The 18,488-nt window shown below is 40.1% G+C and overlaps 1 protein-coding gene across 1 annotated transcript in view; it reads right to left on the minus strand.

Moving 5' to 3' along the window:
- lars2 (leucyl-tRNA synthetase 2, mitochondrial) overlaps positions 1-7,562 on the minus strand; it is a 32,213-nt gene extending 24,651 nt beyond the window's left edge. Inside the window, exons 1-3 of the mRNA XM_022753404.1 lie at positions 7,423-7,562; positions 3,523-3,767; positions 1,816-1,947 (exon numbers count right to left, since the gene is read on the minus strand). Coding sequence (XP_022609125.1) covers positions 1,816-1,947; positions 3,523-3,756 — 366 coding nt within the window. The 5' untranslated portion in view covers positions 3,757-3,767; positions 7,423-7,562. The remainder of the gene's footprint in view (positions 1-1,815; positions 1,948-3,522; positions 3,768-7,422) is intronic.
- Between the last annotated feature and the right edge of the window lie 10,926 nt (positions 7,563-18,488).

Raw genomic sequence — 18,488 nt, forward strand, 5'->3', positions numbered from 1 at the left:
ACTCCTGGGCAGGAAGCAGCTGCCAGTCATGTGAAACCATGTTTCTGTTCAGGGAGAAACCAGGCAGCAGCAGAAGGGATTCTCTCTGCAGGTGAGGGAGAAGTTACGCACCATCTAGTGTAAAATCCACCAGGAAAAGAAAAAGGAAAGAGAGGAGAGGCTCGTTTTACACCAACTTTTCACCAGGATAAATACAAGGACGGGTGGTGTGAGGACGGAGACAAACCAAAGAACTTAACGTGGCTTGTCACCGTCACGCCAGAATGTGACAGGTGTGTGTGCATGTGTGTGTGTGTGTGTGTGTGTGTGATTGCACACTGGTTACAGCTTCATCTACAGTCGCTTACTGGACTCAAACAGAGTGCTGAATATCGATTGTAGCGCTTTGATCTGAAACAGAGTCGAGTCAATATTACACTGGAGTGCTTAAGATCGAGAGTATGGATTTTACCTTTACCTTATTTACACCTAATTTTAACCATGAAAGGAGACCTCATGGGAAGGTTCAAGATCATCACAGCAGGTTTAAAATCCTCTATCTTCTCCAATTGTCAGCTTATAAGAAAGAGGAAAACATGTCCTCGCTTTTATCCTGACTTCATTTCTGTATTTATATGGGTTTATTTCAAAAAGGTTCAATAGTTCCAAGTTGTCATAAACTTTTCTCAGCTCACGGATGATTGTGGAATTATTCGATCTCAGTAAAAACACTAAAAAAGCTAAAACAAATCTTTACGCAGCAAAACAAAGAGAACAACAGACAACAGTGTCAGCTATATGAAAACAAATATGAACAATTAGCAAAATGCAAGTAAAACACTCAACCTACAAAAGAGGGATAATTAACTTCTATTAAAGTAATGTACATGATGTGCAAATGTACATTGTTTGAAATCAATACAGCATGGTAGAAATCAAGTACAACAAATAGAAAAATCTAATTACATGCTCCCTGGAGAGTGTAAACTCTGGTTGTGCAATTGACAGATAGCGGCTCAAGGATGTATTATTATGCTGCTAATGGAACTTAAATGAATGCTATGGTTAGTACACAACATTATGGACACTGACAGAGTAAAGAGCTATAAAAGCCTCAAAGATCACAGAGGGAGTGTAAACAGATACTCTTTGTAATGTGTTGTATATATGATGATGCAGAGCGGGAGGAAGCAGATAAGAGCGAGGCAACAGTGCAGAAAAAACAGAAAAACCTGCAGACCTGTGGTGAGGGGCAGAACAAACAATAAAGCAAACCCAAGCATATATTAGCAGGTAAAAGCAAAGAGTCATAACTGCCTCATTCTGGCTCTCATATTGTGAGTTTTTATTTTATTTCATTATTTTATTGCCTAAGAACAGTTCAGTCAATATTTGTGAGAATACACAATTCTTTGCTTAATTATAAGAAACTGTCATGAGTGAAAAATCTCCATAAACAATGAATGGGGAATTAATTCTGTTGATCTGTGATTGATTTGTGGATTCTTGCACCAAAATAAGGTTTAAAACTTGCCCTTCATTTATTTATGTTACATTACATTATTGTAACATAATCAACACTGTTTTCTCTCTAGTTTAAGAGAAGAAAAAAAAAGGGAAATATCAAAACATCTTTAACCTTTAATGTCTGATGTTACGAGTAGGAAGTATCAGTAACTGGTTTTTATATTTACAGAAGCTTAAAGTTGAACAACTTGTGTCCTTTTTTATCTAAAAACTTAATTGAAAATAAAAGCTTTCTCAGCTTATTTTACTTTCAAATACCAGCACACAGCGTACTGTCTTGGCTTGTTTCAGGCCTGACAGCAGACATACCTGATGGCCTCTCATTCTCTGGAAGTGACCGATGGCGTCACTGATGGTGTACACTCGCACGTGGCCCATGTGCAGTCGGCCCGATGGGTACGGAAACATGGAGAGGACATAAAACTTCTTCCTGTTGGAACCCTGAGAGAAACAACAGTCAGTCAAAATAATGTTCAGAGCTGTGAGATAATGTTGTGGGAACAGATCATAAAACTTTAATTCTTACAGACTGCAATAAGACTGTAGGAGATATTTTCTCCATTATCACTGCGTCTCTTTTGAATGAGTCTTGTATAAAAGACACTGCATTAACGTGATGAGATCAGAACAGAAATAATAACTCATCACATGCAGAGCGAGCACACTGACGTACTTCTCGTGTATTGATGTTATGAAACTCTAACAGCGTCTGATTATAGTGTCAGAATCTGAACGGTGGTCGTACTGATTATGGATGGTTTACAGTCGCAACACTGTTACCATGGCAGCACAGTAAGTACCGGTTACATCCAGCTATATATGATTACAGGAAACCTGAGTCATGAATTTTTCAATAAATTAATTAGGGCCAGGGCTGTCATGAATGCACTTAATCACCGTCAGCCTGTCCCAGACGGTCGCACGGTCAGACCATTAGGATATATAATCAGCCTGATCTCCAGGTCTCAGATCAGCTACAACGGCCAGGGACAGTCATTTGGCAGGATGCTTAATGGCCTATTAATCAATTAATCTTAAAAAAAAAAGGCTAAAGGTATTTCAAACATACACATAAATATCCTTGTCCAACAGATAGATTTAGACTCTCTACACTCTATTCTTTCACCAAGGTATGAGAACACTAGTGGAACAGTGGAGACTTTTGGTTTGAGGACTTCAGTTTCCATTTTCATTCGACAGTGTTGGCAACAAGGACGGATCTAAAGGCCAGCACTTCTGTTCATTACATGACAGAGAAGCGTCACATTGTACACTCACATGCACATTAGCCTCCTGGTTTTGATCATATTTGATATTTACATTCAACATGGGAACCCTGGCTATTCAGAATTGCGTAAACATTTTAACATTTTTAAACAATATTCACGTTTCTGATGATCTGCATGAAGGTGAATCATGATTCCTCAACATGTCAGCAATTTTTTTATTTTTTTTATTTGCTGGCTGCCTAAACTCTGCTGCATGTAGACTTAAAACTATTAGTCAATCAATTGATTGCGGGAAAATAAATCGGCTAATATTTTGATAATCAAATAATCATTTGTTTTTTTGTCAGAAATGCTAAAGATTTGAAAATGAAATTTCTCAAACATGAGGCTTTTCTGTTTCATATTATTGTAAATGAAATATCTTGTGGTTTTGATCTGCTGAAAAGAAAAATCCAGCCACCTGAAGACTCTATCTAGAAATCTTGAAATTTGCGATGTGCAGTTTCTTATATTTAATAGACCATATGTACAGTTGATTTTTATATCCATTCATATCCAAGTTTCTCAAAGCCAGGTTAAGGGCTCATCCATCTAAAACTAGGATATGATGCTTACACATACACCTAACCGGGATCCTCCAAAAACCTGATCAGAACTGAGACTCTAGTGCACAGGTAAACGCTCCCACAGTAACTTGACCAATTAGATCTTACGTGTGCATCTCCATTAGCATGATGTCAGCGAGCTAATGATCGTATAGTAGGCCTGTATGAAAAGTTCTTCTTACCTCCTCCAGCGCATCCTTCCGCCACTGTGCCATGATGCGTGGTTGCCACCATTCTTCCACCCTGCGTCGGGTCTCTATCCGATAGTCCTTCTCCCACTCTCCCGTCTCACTGAATAGGGTGCGGGTGCTGGGGGACAAGAGGCGGGGTACTGGACTCAGGACAGGAGCCCTGATTCGGCCAGACCGGGCTACAGCCAGCGGGTACAGAGCCAGCCTTCTCACTGACACCTGCATGGTTCTGTCACCTAGAACAAAGACGGACACTTGAATCAGAGCGGGCGGAGTGACAGTGAGCTGGTGGTGTTGGTGGAAGACTGGTTTTCTCTTTTTCTGTATCACTGTCAACTGACCCTCCTTGGGTTCTGGACTGTTGGTCGGACAAACTGTAGAAATTTGAAAATAATTGTTTGGTGCAGCCCTAAATCGATGCGTAATGCAATGATCTCTGTTCCACTGACATACCTTTAATCTGAAAAACTTTTCAAACATGTAAAAACAAAACCTTTAACAACATTTTGACTGGGTTTAAAAGCTTTGGTTAAAAATCCCAATAGATTCCTGTTTAGGCTCAGCACCCCGACAGTAAGGATGTAAAAACAGGAGCAGGATCCATTGACTTCTAACCAAACCTTTTGGGAAAAATGTTTTTAATCAGCGTTCAAATATTAGAGAGATGACTATGTTTTATAATGACTTTTGACATCGAAGGTAACCGTTCCTCTATTATCCAAACAAATTTAGAACAGAAGACTTCAAATGTTTTCAGTCACCTCCAACATCAAACTGCAGGGTCATTAAACATTTCTCTCATATTTAATATGTCATAAAAAACTTTTCCTCAATTATAATTTTAATAGAATTATTCACTTGAACGACACAATTATATGAAAGAATAACATACTATTGTCAAAATACGATTACACTGAAATATTGAAATATCTGCAGTGTTTTCATGCTGAGTATTGAAATCAGACAAACTGATACAACTTAAAGTCTTAACATTCATTCAGTTGTAAAGGAAACACGAGCCTTCAAACTTCAGAGACCTTGAACAAGTAAAGAGAAAATAGACACCAATGCTGCTGACAACAAGGCAGATACAATCATTGAATGGTATAATAGACACGAGGAAATATAACAAGAAGTTCATCCCAATCACAACATCTTATCCACACAAACATGTCACCATGGAACGATAATGACCACATACAATCATTTTAATGCAGTACCCTCACGCCATAAAAATGCTACAAGGATATCGCACTCATTCCCCACAGACAGTCAGCACCTCTGGGTTCAAGCGATTTAATCTACAGTACATGTGAGTCCACTTGTTGAGAACAGAGCTGATGGCTCGGCTCTGCAGCTCTCCACGTGATCTTTTTTTTTTTTTTTCCTTCTCCAAAGTCTGTGTTCTTTGCACCACGTCACTCACACAACAGCCTGATTTTGTGAAATAAGAGGTTTCTTCAGCATGATGTGATTATGCTCTGCCTCACAGTGAGGCTCTGGACAGCCTGTTCTTATCACACCGCCTGCCTGCTCAGATGTGAGAATGACATTTTCAATCAATTAATTTTCAATTATTCACTCATCTCTCTACTGCAAACCTGCCCTTCAGTTTATTGGGGTTTTTTTTTTGCATTACAGGATGTTAACCTAGATGGAAGTCCCTGCTGCCAGAATATGTCTCTCAACTTTTATAACTAGTTGTGGGTAGAAGGGATGAAATACTGTATTATTGGATCATTTAGATTACTGGATAATAAATGACAGTTATTGAGTCCTACAACTAACAACTTAAAAAGCAAATTGTTTATTTAGGCTATTTTTACTCTCTTTTTCAAAGAGACTTATATGACTCATATGGCTTGATGTTGGTCAAACAGTCAACTGCATGTCAGGAAAAAAAAACAGTTTGACCTAGATTTGTCTTTTTCACAACACACACACACACACACAGACATGTATATAAACACAGTTTCCAAGGTAACCAGAGATATCTGTACAGTCTCTAGCAGAGGACAACATGCTGCCAACCTAACTTGTCAAGAGAATATTTTCACATCTGTGATGCATCTGGACCTCAGACAGCGAGACCTTTATAGCTGCTGAATAAAAGAAGTGATAATCTGCACGCCCTGACACCAGACTGAGATAATGGTGTAAATGAGGTAAACAAACATTTCGACTGGTTATCTAAAGCCACAGAGAACGCAAACAGTAAGGGCACGAGTGGGGACATAAGGGGAGATCTTTATCATCATTTTCATGAGCAGATCAAAAGACGCATCATGAAAGAAATCTATAGCAACAATACAGTATATTTTTGAGCGCAGACTTTAAGAAAACAAGACTTTTTGAATGAACAGAGTGTCATTCAAGTGCAAAAAACTACCAGCCTCCAAATCATTCAGTAAGACTCTGAACAGCCTGAAGGATTTACCGACCAGGGTGGACAGATCTTTGAGGGATAACGCTGAGCTTGTTCAAGCAAATGAGTGAAAACCAGCGAAAAGGGCTCTCTCCTCCGCCGTCCTCTACACCACCCACGTGCTTGTGGGAATGTGTTTTTCACTAAATTCTCTCGAGTATAACCTAAGCATCGCAGCAGCCAACGCTCCTCCCTCAGGCTGAGGCTGGGAGAGCCGAGCACTCAAGGTTGCGTGCATCTCTGATGGTGCGAGTGAGTGGGCTGAGGCGAGAGACTGAGAAAATGTTTCTATGGTGACTGGGCTCATCCGTCCGGGTGTCTCCTGTAAAGACTGACTGAAAACTTCTGCAAACAGCACGCTGGCTCAGAGGGGAACAAGGCTTCATCTGGAGATTTGTAGAATTATTTTACTTTTTTGGTATTGACCAAAATACTGTCAAGCACTGATTAATAACATTAATAGCTCAGATTCTCAGTCTTTTTTTCTTTTTTTTTTTACATCTTACTGTTCTTATCATATAAATTGTGAGTTTACTCATTTTAATTTATCTTCTTCAGGAAAAGGTTCTTGATGTCTGGCTTTGAGAAGTTAAAAACAACCTCAAAAATACCTTTGTAAAACAAACAAACAAAAACAATGCCATACTATATGAAAAAAAAGTATTATTTTGGTATGGGCACATATTCAGGTATCACATTGGTGCTGGAATTAAAAACTCTTGGTACTCAGAACCAGAATCATTTCCCATTCATTCATTTAATTGATGAAATATCAATACTGTGGTATGCGATTAGATAGCAGGTGGGATTTCTGCTCTTCTGATAGTGTGAAATATTAAATGTTTGTCTCTGTATACATATGATAACAATATCATGTCATAATAAATCCAGTGTCAGATATTTAGTGTAAATAAATACTGAAGCTCAAATTATTAATCATTCAGTTGACTAACATAAAATGAAGTGGCAACAATTTTGATAATCAACTAATGGTTTAAGCAGTTTGTCGAACAAAATCCCAAACACAGATCTATGTAAAAACGAATATATTAGAGGTTTTGGATTGTTAGTCGCACAAAACAATATGCATTTGAAAATGTCATTAGAAAATTTGTAATGAATATTTTTTTTAATTTTTTCACATTCGCTATTTTTCGGTTAATTGACTAATCATTGCGGTCCTCGCTCTACTACTTTGTGTAGTGGTGAAGTCATGACAGGTCGGTTTCACCTTTTCAGTCAAACGCAGTGCAGAACAAACGTAACGCAAATTGAACTTAACAACATTTGACATTGTATAAACCTCCTACTCTGCTGTCTTGAGTTACGGGGTACCAATATTTCAAAATGTCCTTTATGTTGGCATGGCATTCATTTGCATAAGAAACCTCCAGTAACCTCCTGGTCTGCCCACACAAGAGCAACCACTCGTCTGTTAGCGACAGATAAAATGTATTTTAAGATACCTCGTGTTTCAGTTCCAGATCCTGTGTTTCCGCGTTATGGTCCTAATAACATAAAAACTATAATCCATACTAAAATAATTATATCTAGCTTCTAAATGCGCTGTAAATGATCCGTTTCCTTGTATCACGACTCCACCGTAGGCGCCGCCATCTTGCTTTCAATAAACTTTATCAACACGTCATAGGTCGACAACGACAAATCCACATAAATTAGAAAAAAACTTAACTGCTTTGATATTCCTTTCATACAGCGGGTACAGATATATATATACGTACCTATATATATGTGTGTGTGTGTGTGTGTGTGTGTGTGTGTGTACATGTCTTTCTTTGGTTGTGTGGATGCATTTTTGTGCAAATTGGTTATGAGGACATTTTGACATTATGGGGACATTTGGTTGGTCCTCACAACTTCAAATGGCTGTTTGAGGGTCAAGACTTGGTTTTAGTGTTAGTTTAGTAAAGGTTGTTAGAATTAATATTAGGTTAAGTTTTGGGTAAGGGTTGAGTTAACCATTTAGTTGTAATGGTTTAAGTTAGGGTTATTGGCTAGGGAGTGCCATATATCGACAAGTGTCCTCACAACTATCGAAAGGCCAGATGTGTGTGTTTCTGTGTGTGTGTGTGTGTGTGTGTGTGTGTGTTTGTGTGTGCGTGCGTGTGTTTGTGTGTGTGCATAAATGTCTGCTTGCCCGAGCTTCATAGTTGATTTCAGTGACTTGAGTGAGTGATGGCTCTGCCTGTTACCCTAGCAACCCTGTAATATCTTCCTTTTATTATTATTTCTTATTTTTAATTTAGAAAAAAAATCGAAATCTTTTTTTTTATTCCAGTAAATTACTGCCCACAGACACAAAAAATTGTCTACAGCTGAAATAACCGCCATCCATCCCTTACCGTTTATCCTTTTGAGGGTCACAGGGGGGCTAGCGCCAATCCCATCTGCCATTGGGCAAGAGGCGAGTCACAACCTGGACAGGTCACCAGTCTATTACAGGGCTGACATGGAGATAAACAACCATTCACACTCTCGTTCACACCTACAGGCAATGTAGAGTTGGGACAGAAGTAGTGTTTCACAACCTGTCAACAATTATTCTTATTAATGGATTATTATTGATATGTAAATATTGATAAATGGTTTATTAACTATTCATAAATCTTTTTTTAACAAGGGTAATCCCCTTATAAGCATTGCCTTTATCTTATACTGAGGACAACAGAGAAAATAGATTTAAAACATTTTTTTAAGTTGAACTTTCTTGCTTAAACCACTTCTTGTTGTTTTATAGTTTCTTTTATTTTCTAGGGTCAAATGCAGCCCAAACAACAGCAAATCAGCTCAAACCGCAGTCCCCCACAAGAAGAATTACCATAAAACATGACTGAAGTCATTCCATGACACACATTTACTGCCAGCAGCTCTACAAGTATCCTCAGGAGGTGCTTTCATTATACATGATTTCTGAAGGAGCAGGATTTCTTTGATGCCAACTTCCAGTGTAAAGTGATTGCTGACTGAAAGAGCACCTCCACTCACTTCATCTTCATCACAGAACAAAAAGACACTGAGGAGGAAGATGAGGAGGAGCAGCGTCTCATCAGTCTTTTCTTTCTACCAGCTCTCCCCGTGGCTCTCACCTTTGATCTGATGTGCAGACAGAAGCAGAGAAAGAGGGGAGAAGTCAGTCAGAGCCGGTGAGGGAAGAGAGAAAGGAGGGTGGGGTGTCATTAGCAGGAGATAAAGAGAGTTCCTCAGTCTGACGTCAGTGAGCTAAACCTGGGGCTCTGATCCGGCCTGCCGTCGTATATCAGAGTTAAATGGGCGCCTCCACCCAGGGCACAACAGGATGTGGCTGAGAAGGAGGAATGAGACAGGGAAATGGGTTTTTGATACAGCTGAGACCATAACTCTCCACATAAAGCCTGATGAATGAATCTGATACTCACTTCCTCATCATTACTGTATTTCATGGTGGACTGCAGGTGCTGGTGAACAGTGTTTGATCATTTGTTCAAAACTGAACCTTATATTACTGCAATCCAAGGACAGACATGCTAACAAATTTGGAAAATATGCTCCTCCAGTTCAACTTCATGTTGATATTCAACTCTATAACGTATTAATAACTACTCTGTTTTACAAAGAAAGAAAGATATATCTATACCCACATGGTGGTTGAAAAAGGCGGACTGAGGGCAAACAAAGGTAAGCTTGAAGGTCAGATTTCAGAGTCAATGTAACTGTTTGAACTTGACCAAATCCAAAGGAGAGTGTGGAAGACACTTTGAATATGACTGATGTTTACCTTTATGCATTTGGAAACAAAGATACATATCAGTTCTTACATATTTAAACTGTATAGTTTATAGCATGTACTCTGATTACCAATGTTACTCAATAAACTGTATTGATGCAATAAATTCAGACTCTTGGCCTTAATTTGTGTCATTTAATTTAGAAAAAGACTACATGATAAACAGAGCCGACAAGAGTTAACAGGGTAAAGAGATTAACAGCATCTTGGGAGTTAAAACCCCTTAAAAGTTTTTCATGTTTTAAATGTTAAGATTTTCTTAATAGGATTAAATATTTATGTCTTCACAGGCAACAATTAAAGTTAAAGTTTGGGGGGGAAACGTGAAGGTATTTTTTTTTAAAGGAATAGTTAATCTTTTTTTTTTCTGCTGAGAGCTTGATGAAAACATTGATATCGCTCTCATATCTAAAGTACATATGAAGCTAGAGCCAAAGGTGATTAGCTTAGCTTAGCATAAAGACTGGAAACAGGGAACTCTGGTTCTCTCCAGAGTTTAAAACAATCCACCTACTAGCACCTCTAAAGCTCGCTAATTAACAGGTTATATCTCATTTATTCAATCCATCCACAAAAGAACAATAGTGCTTTTTTTGTGGGGCTATGTTTGTACTTTTTCTTGGCCCTGCGTAGTGAAAGGAAGACTCGGCACTCGGCCTAGAGATAGTGCCAGTAAGTGACTCCACGTAAAACCACACTTAGTCGAGTTTTGACTTAAGTTTGACTTTCAAAAACTCAAATCATGGAAGCTGAATGGTTACAGCCACATAACTGCTATGTCCATGTTTTGATTCCAGCTGTGGTACTTTGTAGTAAGTCATGCTTCTCTCCCTTTGTTTTCCTGTCTCCCTTTTCACAGATAATCTGATTCATCAAGATTGTGTGGGTGTGGTTTGATCAGATTTAATTTGACAGTAACCTGGCAACATCAGCAGACAACCCCACAACTGATTGAATATCGCTAAATCCTGATTGAAATGAGCTGCTCCAGGACAATATTTTCTTTTTTTAAAATAACGGTCTTCTAACAATGTGACATATAAGGAAAAGTGATAGGCATCATATAACAGGAGCAGATGGAGGCTCGATGTCCTCAGGGAGCGTCTGAGTGAACAAAGCCAGTTTATTGCCGGAAATGTGTGGAGAAACAACACATGAAAATAAAAAATGGAATCAGTTCTGTGGAAGTGTTATCCTCTTTCCAGGTGCCAGCTTTGTCTCAGTGCGCCACTTCTTTATATTTTACTCTAATTATCAGTTTAAAATCCTGCATGGCACCATTTCTCACTTTAATGGCAATGTCTTTTAATCATTTATTTTGGGTTGCGTTAAAGTTGTGCATTTTTGGACTGCTACATCGCCTTTGAGTCTCAGGTACAAGCAGCCTTTGTTGTTTTTCAAACAAATCACTTCTGAAAGCAACCAATCATCCTCGTTTTCCACCCACATCCGCCTCCCCATTCCCACCATGACAAACAACCCATGGTAATCACCTCCTCTTTCCCTGTTTCGGAGGACGATTGCATTTCACCAGCAGAGAATCAGATGACAAACGAGCACACAGAGCTGCCCGAGCAGCAGTGTGTTAGCTAGAAAGCAGATGAGGGGAATGGGGGGGCTGACTTGTCTTCACCTGTCCAAGGTGACCTTTCGTGGACGCGTGTGTGATTCACATCCACATCCGCCTCAATGAGAAGTGGGCCGGTGGTTGCCACAGAGAAGCAATCTCACACCATCTCGGCTTCCTGAGGCCGGCAAGGAGCAGTCTGATAGGTCTCTACACGCCTCTGACTGTGCTTCAGAGAGCCCCGATGAGTGTGATGTTATTACCAGGGCCTATTTCACATTGACAGCCCCATGTGTCCTTCACTTATCTGTTCTCATGGAAGACAAAGGCCTCAGAGAGAAACATGGCGGTACAGAGGAGATGAGGAGGTTTGTAGCTGGAACAAGATCTTAAAGAATCTGTTAGGAACTCTCTGGCAGCATCACTCTCTTCCCCCGATCTTCCCTGTTCTCATTTTCCCCGCACTGTTGCATGATTTTAATTCATTTGGAGGAAAAAAAATGTTCTACAAAACTACACATTTGTTACGTCTTTTTCTCTGAGGATTCCCATTCAGCTCTGTAGCAATTAATGTTACTAATTAGTGTACAACTCCTCAGTCCTGCCGATCCCTCTGCAGTCTGCTAGACGCACTCAAACCAGTTGTAAGCAAGGCTCGGGTGGCAATCTGATTAAGATACGGATACAATGAGCCGTATTGTTATGTCCTCAAGTAAAAATTTAATTTCGGTATGTGTTCAAGAGCATTTTAATTTCTCTCACTTAAAGGTTGACAATGAGAAAGTCTTTATAGCCCAGGAATAACCCATCTGGGATATTTGAAGTGCTTGCACTTAACTTGAGCAATTCCAGTTTGTGCTGTACTTTATATTTATACTCCACTATATTTCAGGGCGTCAACACTGTGCTTATTAATCCACTACAATAAATTAACTTTTATCTAATTTAAATACAATTTATTTTATTTCACAAGAACAATCCACAGAGCATCCGTTCTGCTTTGCAGGGAGTCATGGGCACATTTATACATTAATAAGTCAGTTTAGTAATTACTTTTCAGAATAAAATCATCATTCAAAACATCTTATTAAATGTGAGACATTGTTACAAATTAAACTACCCAGCAGGACATAAGCAGTTTATTATAATAATTAATCCAGATTGACTACAGCATTAAAATACTGCTTACATGTTAATGCAGCAGTAAAGATGATCCAGTATATAAGATTCTCTAAGAATACATACTGCATAATGAGTTTTTACTATTTTAAAAACTCTAAATACTTACGCCTCTATTTTACTCAAGTATATGTTTTAATGCAGGATTTGAATTAAATATTTTCCCAATTAACATTGTGACTTTTACTTAAAGGGGGACTACAGCAATTAAGTGTTGCACTTCCATGAAGATTAAAAAAAGAATGGTCAACTTTAAAGCAGCGGAGGTCGATATACTGTGTGCTGACTTACTCCCTAATCCAACTCAGTAGCATCTTTTGCTAGAAACTCCTCACATCTTTCAAACTCCATGTGTCATGTAACACAGGCTTTCTGTTAAAGAATATTAATTCTCACGCCCAATCCAAGATAGACTTTCTCAGAAATCTCCTTTCACATCCACAGAGGAGGACATCATACATCTGTTTCCACAGGCTGAGTAGTTCTGCTGCTGATGAGTAAACTGAACTTCATGAGTAAAATAGGTGGAATGGCCCTTTAAATATAATGAACACTCCTTCCACTACCACATGTAAGTAATATATGATTTGATTTGCAGGTGTTGATTTTCTAAAACATTAGCGTCAGAGACTGAATTTAATACATATATCACATCCATTTTTGAATCTTATGATCACTCTGCACAACAGTGCTGCCCAGATTTTATGTTGGTCGTTTGAGGACCACAGACTTCTGCTCCCTGAGCAGGTCATACTCTGACTCGTACTGTCTCTTCAGAAGAGAAATGACGGAGGAAGAAACTCTCCGCTGTAGCTGTGTCATTCACTCGGACATACAGAACGGCTATCCTGTGGATTATTATGCGATAGACGGGACCTGAACACAGCGTTGTTATGAATATTTGTGGCTGCTCTGATCACCAATAACAACGAAAATGATGTAATTAGTTTTAATTTTCATCAACTAAACAGATTGTACATCTCCTCGACACCCCACTGCTCTCCTGCTTCTAGGGAAACCTCTGTTTTGTTGCCGTGGTGATAAGCCCTGGCAGTGATTGGTGGTATGACAGGACCACTTGAGACAGACAGGGGATTCATCAGGCTCTGCTGTAAAAGAGGAGCTTGAACATTGTGGCTATGAGGATGCATGTACCCAATCCTCAACTTCTAATTAAGTGAGTTGTCTGTGAGACGCGGTGGGTCAGACTAATGGTGTCTGATCCCGCACAGAGCTGATGAAGGCCAGCCAGGAGCCACTAACAGGTCCTCCTTTTGGTTTCCTGAATAAAGAGCCACATTTTGAGAAAATGAATGTTTAATACATTCTCCTTTGGCACAAGAGACTTTTATCTTAGTCCCATTTGCATTTTTGTCACCAAAGCAATTTACATTTTTATAGCATAATTAATGAACAAGAAAGTCATTTACATTTTCTTGCTCTGCTCACCAGTACATCATCTAGAGAGCATATCTGATGCAGGGGAACCAGCATTGGGAGATGTGTGGGAGTATTTGTGAGCACCAGAGAGATGTCTGGAGTGTGCAGAAAGAGAACCAAACAACTACATGATTGTTTTAAAGCAAGACGGTTGAGGAGAAATACACTGTCATAATTAAACGGAGACACGAGGACGGGGGCTTTCAGGTGCAAATTGAGGCCAAAGCCTCTTTCACTTCAGTTGGCCCTCACATCAAATACACGGAGGCAAGCCTCCAGAGCAAATTACGCCATTTAAACAGCACAGAAGAAAACAATTCATACAAGTGCCATTCATACGGTATATCCTAGCTGGAAAGATGAAAGAGAATAATTCATCACCATTTTGCCTCTGGTCAATGACCCAGTTCTGTCAGTACCTTATTATCTTTTCTGATGCATGTATGTACATTGTTAGAAAAAGTATGCTGGCAAAAAGCAAAACGATGTCCTAAAGCCATATCACACTTTAGAAACTGGTTACCAGAAGCATGATGCATGGAAAGTTGAAGGGATTGGGGGATGAAAGGATAGCCTCTTCAGGAGGGTGGGCACAATAAGAGCATGTCAAATACAACAGAGATATAATGACCACGTACCTTTGTGAAGCCTCTAGTGTCTGTATTTTGGTTACAAAAGGTCACAGAGCTCTTGATTTGGGATTTTAAAGCTCTGGTTTTGGTTGTTGTGGCATTGAACTGCATTATATCGCAAGGTGTGTCTAATGTTTTGCACAATATGGAGGTTAAGAGTATATTCTGTGCAAATTTTGCAAACATTGTATGCAAATGCAGACAAAAGTCAACCCTGACATTTTCTGGATGAAATACACATTAATTATAGGCAGAGAAACAGACACAGATACTGTGGATGGATATATGTAGGGATCTACAGTGATAGATTGAATTACAGGTAAGCAAATGAAGCAATATTTTTCAAAGGGCATGTCTGACACAAGCAGGAAATGATTAAAACATTTCTGTGTGACGCACAGTCCTGGCAGTGTGAAGGAGGTCAGTCCTGGCCTCTTAGTCATTTCTCTATCATCAGGATCTTTCCTGTTCAACTCTGAGTTGCATAAACATATCTTTTTTTAGGACACAGAGTCGCCTCTGAGCTGAGTGAGATTTGGGCCAACCATGGCTCACAATGACCGCAGCTTGAAACCCTCCCAGCCAACACAGACCAGGTGTTCAACCACTGAACCTAATGTTTAAACTTTGATCGGAGTTTAAATTACAGCTGTGTCCCCAGCTGTAACTCTAATCAGATTTGCTTATTGTGATCAAGTGGTGGATCCAAAACACAAAGAGTGGAAGGGAAGGACGGGGAGTGGTGGTGGTGGTGGTGGGGGGTTGTGTCCTCTTCAGCATCAGATACAGCAGCCAGGTGACACACACTGTGTACAAAACCCCTGCTGCTCCAGCACAGTGGAGGCACATGTTTATCGATGTGTCTGGCTGCCCCTGAGCGCACAACATGGCTGAGAGAAACAAGCACCAACATACAGACGGTTCTCACAGGAGACAACAGATGAATAAATACACAAACATGGACTGTTGGACAGAGTTGTTTTCATATGTAGAAGCTAGAAACACTGAAAACACATGCAAAATATCACCGTCGTTATCCATGACAGGCTGCTAGTGTTGTTGGTGTTAAAACAACTGAACAATTCTTCACAACTCAATGGGAGAGATTGTTGCCTTCTACTTTTGTAATTTTGATCTCTCTTGGATGATCTGTGTCTGTCAGGAGCCAGCACAAGAGGAGAGAAAGTCAGCATTTAACAATTTAACAATTCTTTTATCTACAGTGTCATGTAACTATAGTAACTAGTCATGTGTAGAGCAACCAGAAGAGCTCATTTCATGACTGAATAAAATAGACAAACGATAGGTGAGATAGATTTTCCGGTGGGAACATTTTGTATGATGTGTCCTTGCATTCTTACAGTACTGCAGACTGAGCACAGAAAGCTGTCCGTGACTGTAACATGTGATAACACCAGGTTCTCCATCTGGATGTTTTATCACAGAATGGAGGAAATACTTTCAAATGACATTTTCACTTCCAATACATTACATTTACACTTCCACTTCCGAAGGATTAGATTCTGACTGTACTGGCATATCATTTTTATTGCATTTAGAGAGAGTGATGGCTCGGACAGGTTTGAGAGAAACCTGGGTGTCATGTTTGATGACCAGCTATCCTTCTCGCTATCGCTCTCCTGGTTGTGCCACTTTGCATTGTTAAACATGAAATAAATCAGGCCTTACCTGACTCAGTACCCCACCCAGCTCTTGGCCCAGGCCATGGTTGTCTCCCTCTTCGACTACAATGCAATGCCCTTCTGGCGTGCTTCCTTTCACACACAGTGGAACCCTTACAGATGGTCCAGAATGCAGCAGCCCATCTGGTCTTCCATCAGCCCAAAAGGGCACGTCACTCCGCTACTCATCGACCTCCACTGGCTACCCGAATCAAATTCAAGTCACTAATGCTTGCCTTCAGAGTGACTTCTAGGTCTGCACCAATCTACTTGAACTCAGTCATACAGGCTTATGTTCGTTCTCAGCCACAGCGTTCCTCTAAAGAACATCGTCTGGCATTGCAATCCCTGCACACAAGGCATTCGCAGTCCAGACTGTTCTCGTCTGTGATTCCCAGATGTCCGAACAAGCTACCGAATGCTAGCAGAACAGGGGTGTCCCTCTCCAAGTTCAAGAATCTTTTGAAAACTCAGGTTTCAAGGGTATCTGGACAAAAAGGGGTAGGTGAAAAATGTTTAATGACAAAAACAGAAACTTATAAAACCAGGAATCCAAAATACAGGCAGGAACAAAAAAAACACAACTCAAGAAACAACGGCGCACGATAAAGAGGAACCATGCCTGCCAACAGGAGAAACCATGATCCACATGATGACGACGAACACAGAGACTAAATAGACACAATGGTAATCGAACACAGGTGAAACTCATTAGGGCGGGCAGACAATTAACGAGCAGAGAAACACAAGACAAAGACAGGAAGTAAGGTGACATGAGACACACAAGGTAAGTGGTACAAAATAAAACGGGAAATAAATCAAATCCGAAACAATCAACATAAAGTGTCCAAAAGAGTCCAACAAAGTCCAAAAGTGACTTGAAAACAAAAAGTGTCCTCTTAGGCCAAACCATGGCACTCTCCTAACACCTCTAACACCCTGACATGCCTAACTAGCAGTGCAATCGGTGCACTTCTTTACCTGATCTCCTTGCACCTATTGAATAGACGTATGACTTACTTACACCAAGGTGTCCCACTTATAAGTCACTTTGGATGAAGGCGTCTGCCGAATGAGAAAATGTAAATGTCACTGTGAGTGAATCTTTCCTTTATGGCACACAGACAAACTTTTAGCTCAATCACTCTGATGAAACCACAGTCCAAGTGATTTGTGTGACCTTGTTGCTTACCCTTTATTACCTGAAATCCTATAATGTTCCTCGGCTTAGGGGCCTTTTCAGACATCAGAGCTCCAAATATACATTCACCAAGCACTTTATTGGGGACACCATAATAATAAAAAACAGTTTCAGTTCTTTGCAGCATGGATTCCATACGATGTTGGAAATATTCTTTTGAGATTCTGGTTCATGTTGACATGACTGCATCACATCATTTCTGCATATGTGTCAGCTGCACATTCATGCTGCCATTCTCCTGTTGTACCACATGTTCTCTTTGATTCAGACCTGGTGACTGAGGAGGCCACTGGAGTTCACTAATGTCAGTGTCATGTTCATGAAACCAGTTTGAGACAACTTTAGCTTTATGACATGGAGCATTATCCTGCTGGAAGTAGCCATTAGAAGAAGGTAAACTGTGGCCATAAAGGGAAATACATGGTCAGCAACAAAACTTAGAAAGGCTGTGGCATTCAAACTATGATTGAATGGTATTAAGGGACCCACTGTGCACCAAGAAAACATTCCCCACACCATCACACCACCACCACCACCAGTCTGGACTGTTGACACAAGGCAGGTTGGGTCCATGGATTCATGCCATCCCACCCACCTCAGGGATTGACATGTTGTGCGTTCTGAGATGCTGAGTGGTTATCTGAGTTACTGTAGCCTTTCTGTCAGCTCAAATCAGTCTGGCAATTCTCATCTGACCTCTCTCATCAACAAGGCGCTTCAAATCCGCAGAACCGCCGCTCACTGGATGTTTTTTGTTCCTGGCCCCATTCTGAGTAAACTGTTGTGTGTGAAAATCCCAGGAGATCAGCAGTTTCAGAAATACTCCAGCCAGCCCATCTGGCACCAACAATCACATCACAGCCAAAGTCACTGAGATCACATTTTTCTCCATTTCTGTGCTTGATATTAACATTATCTGAGGCTCCTGACCTGTATCTGCATGATTTTATGCACTGCACTGCACATGGTTGGCAATTCATGCAATTAATTGGAGAAGTGCATGAATAAGCAGCTGTATGGGTGTTCCTAATAAAGTGCTTGGTGAGT

Source organism: Seriola dumerili, unplaced genomic scaffold (assembly GCF_002260705.1).
Source record: "Seriola dumerili isolate Sdu_G_001 unplaced genomic scaffold, Sdu_1.0 BDQW01000191.1, whole genome shotgun sequence".
NCBI classification, from domain to species: Eukaryota; Metazoa; Chordata; class Actinopteri; order Carangiformes; family Carangidae; genus Seriola; species Seriola dumerili.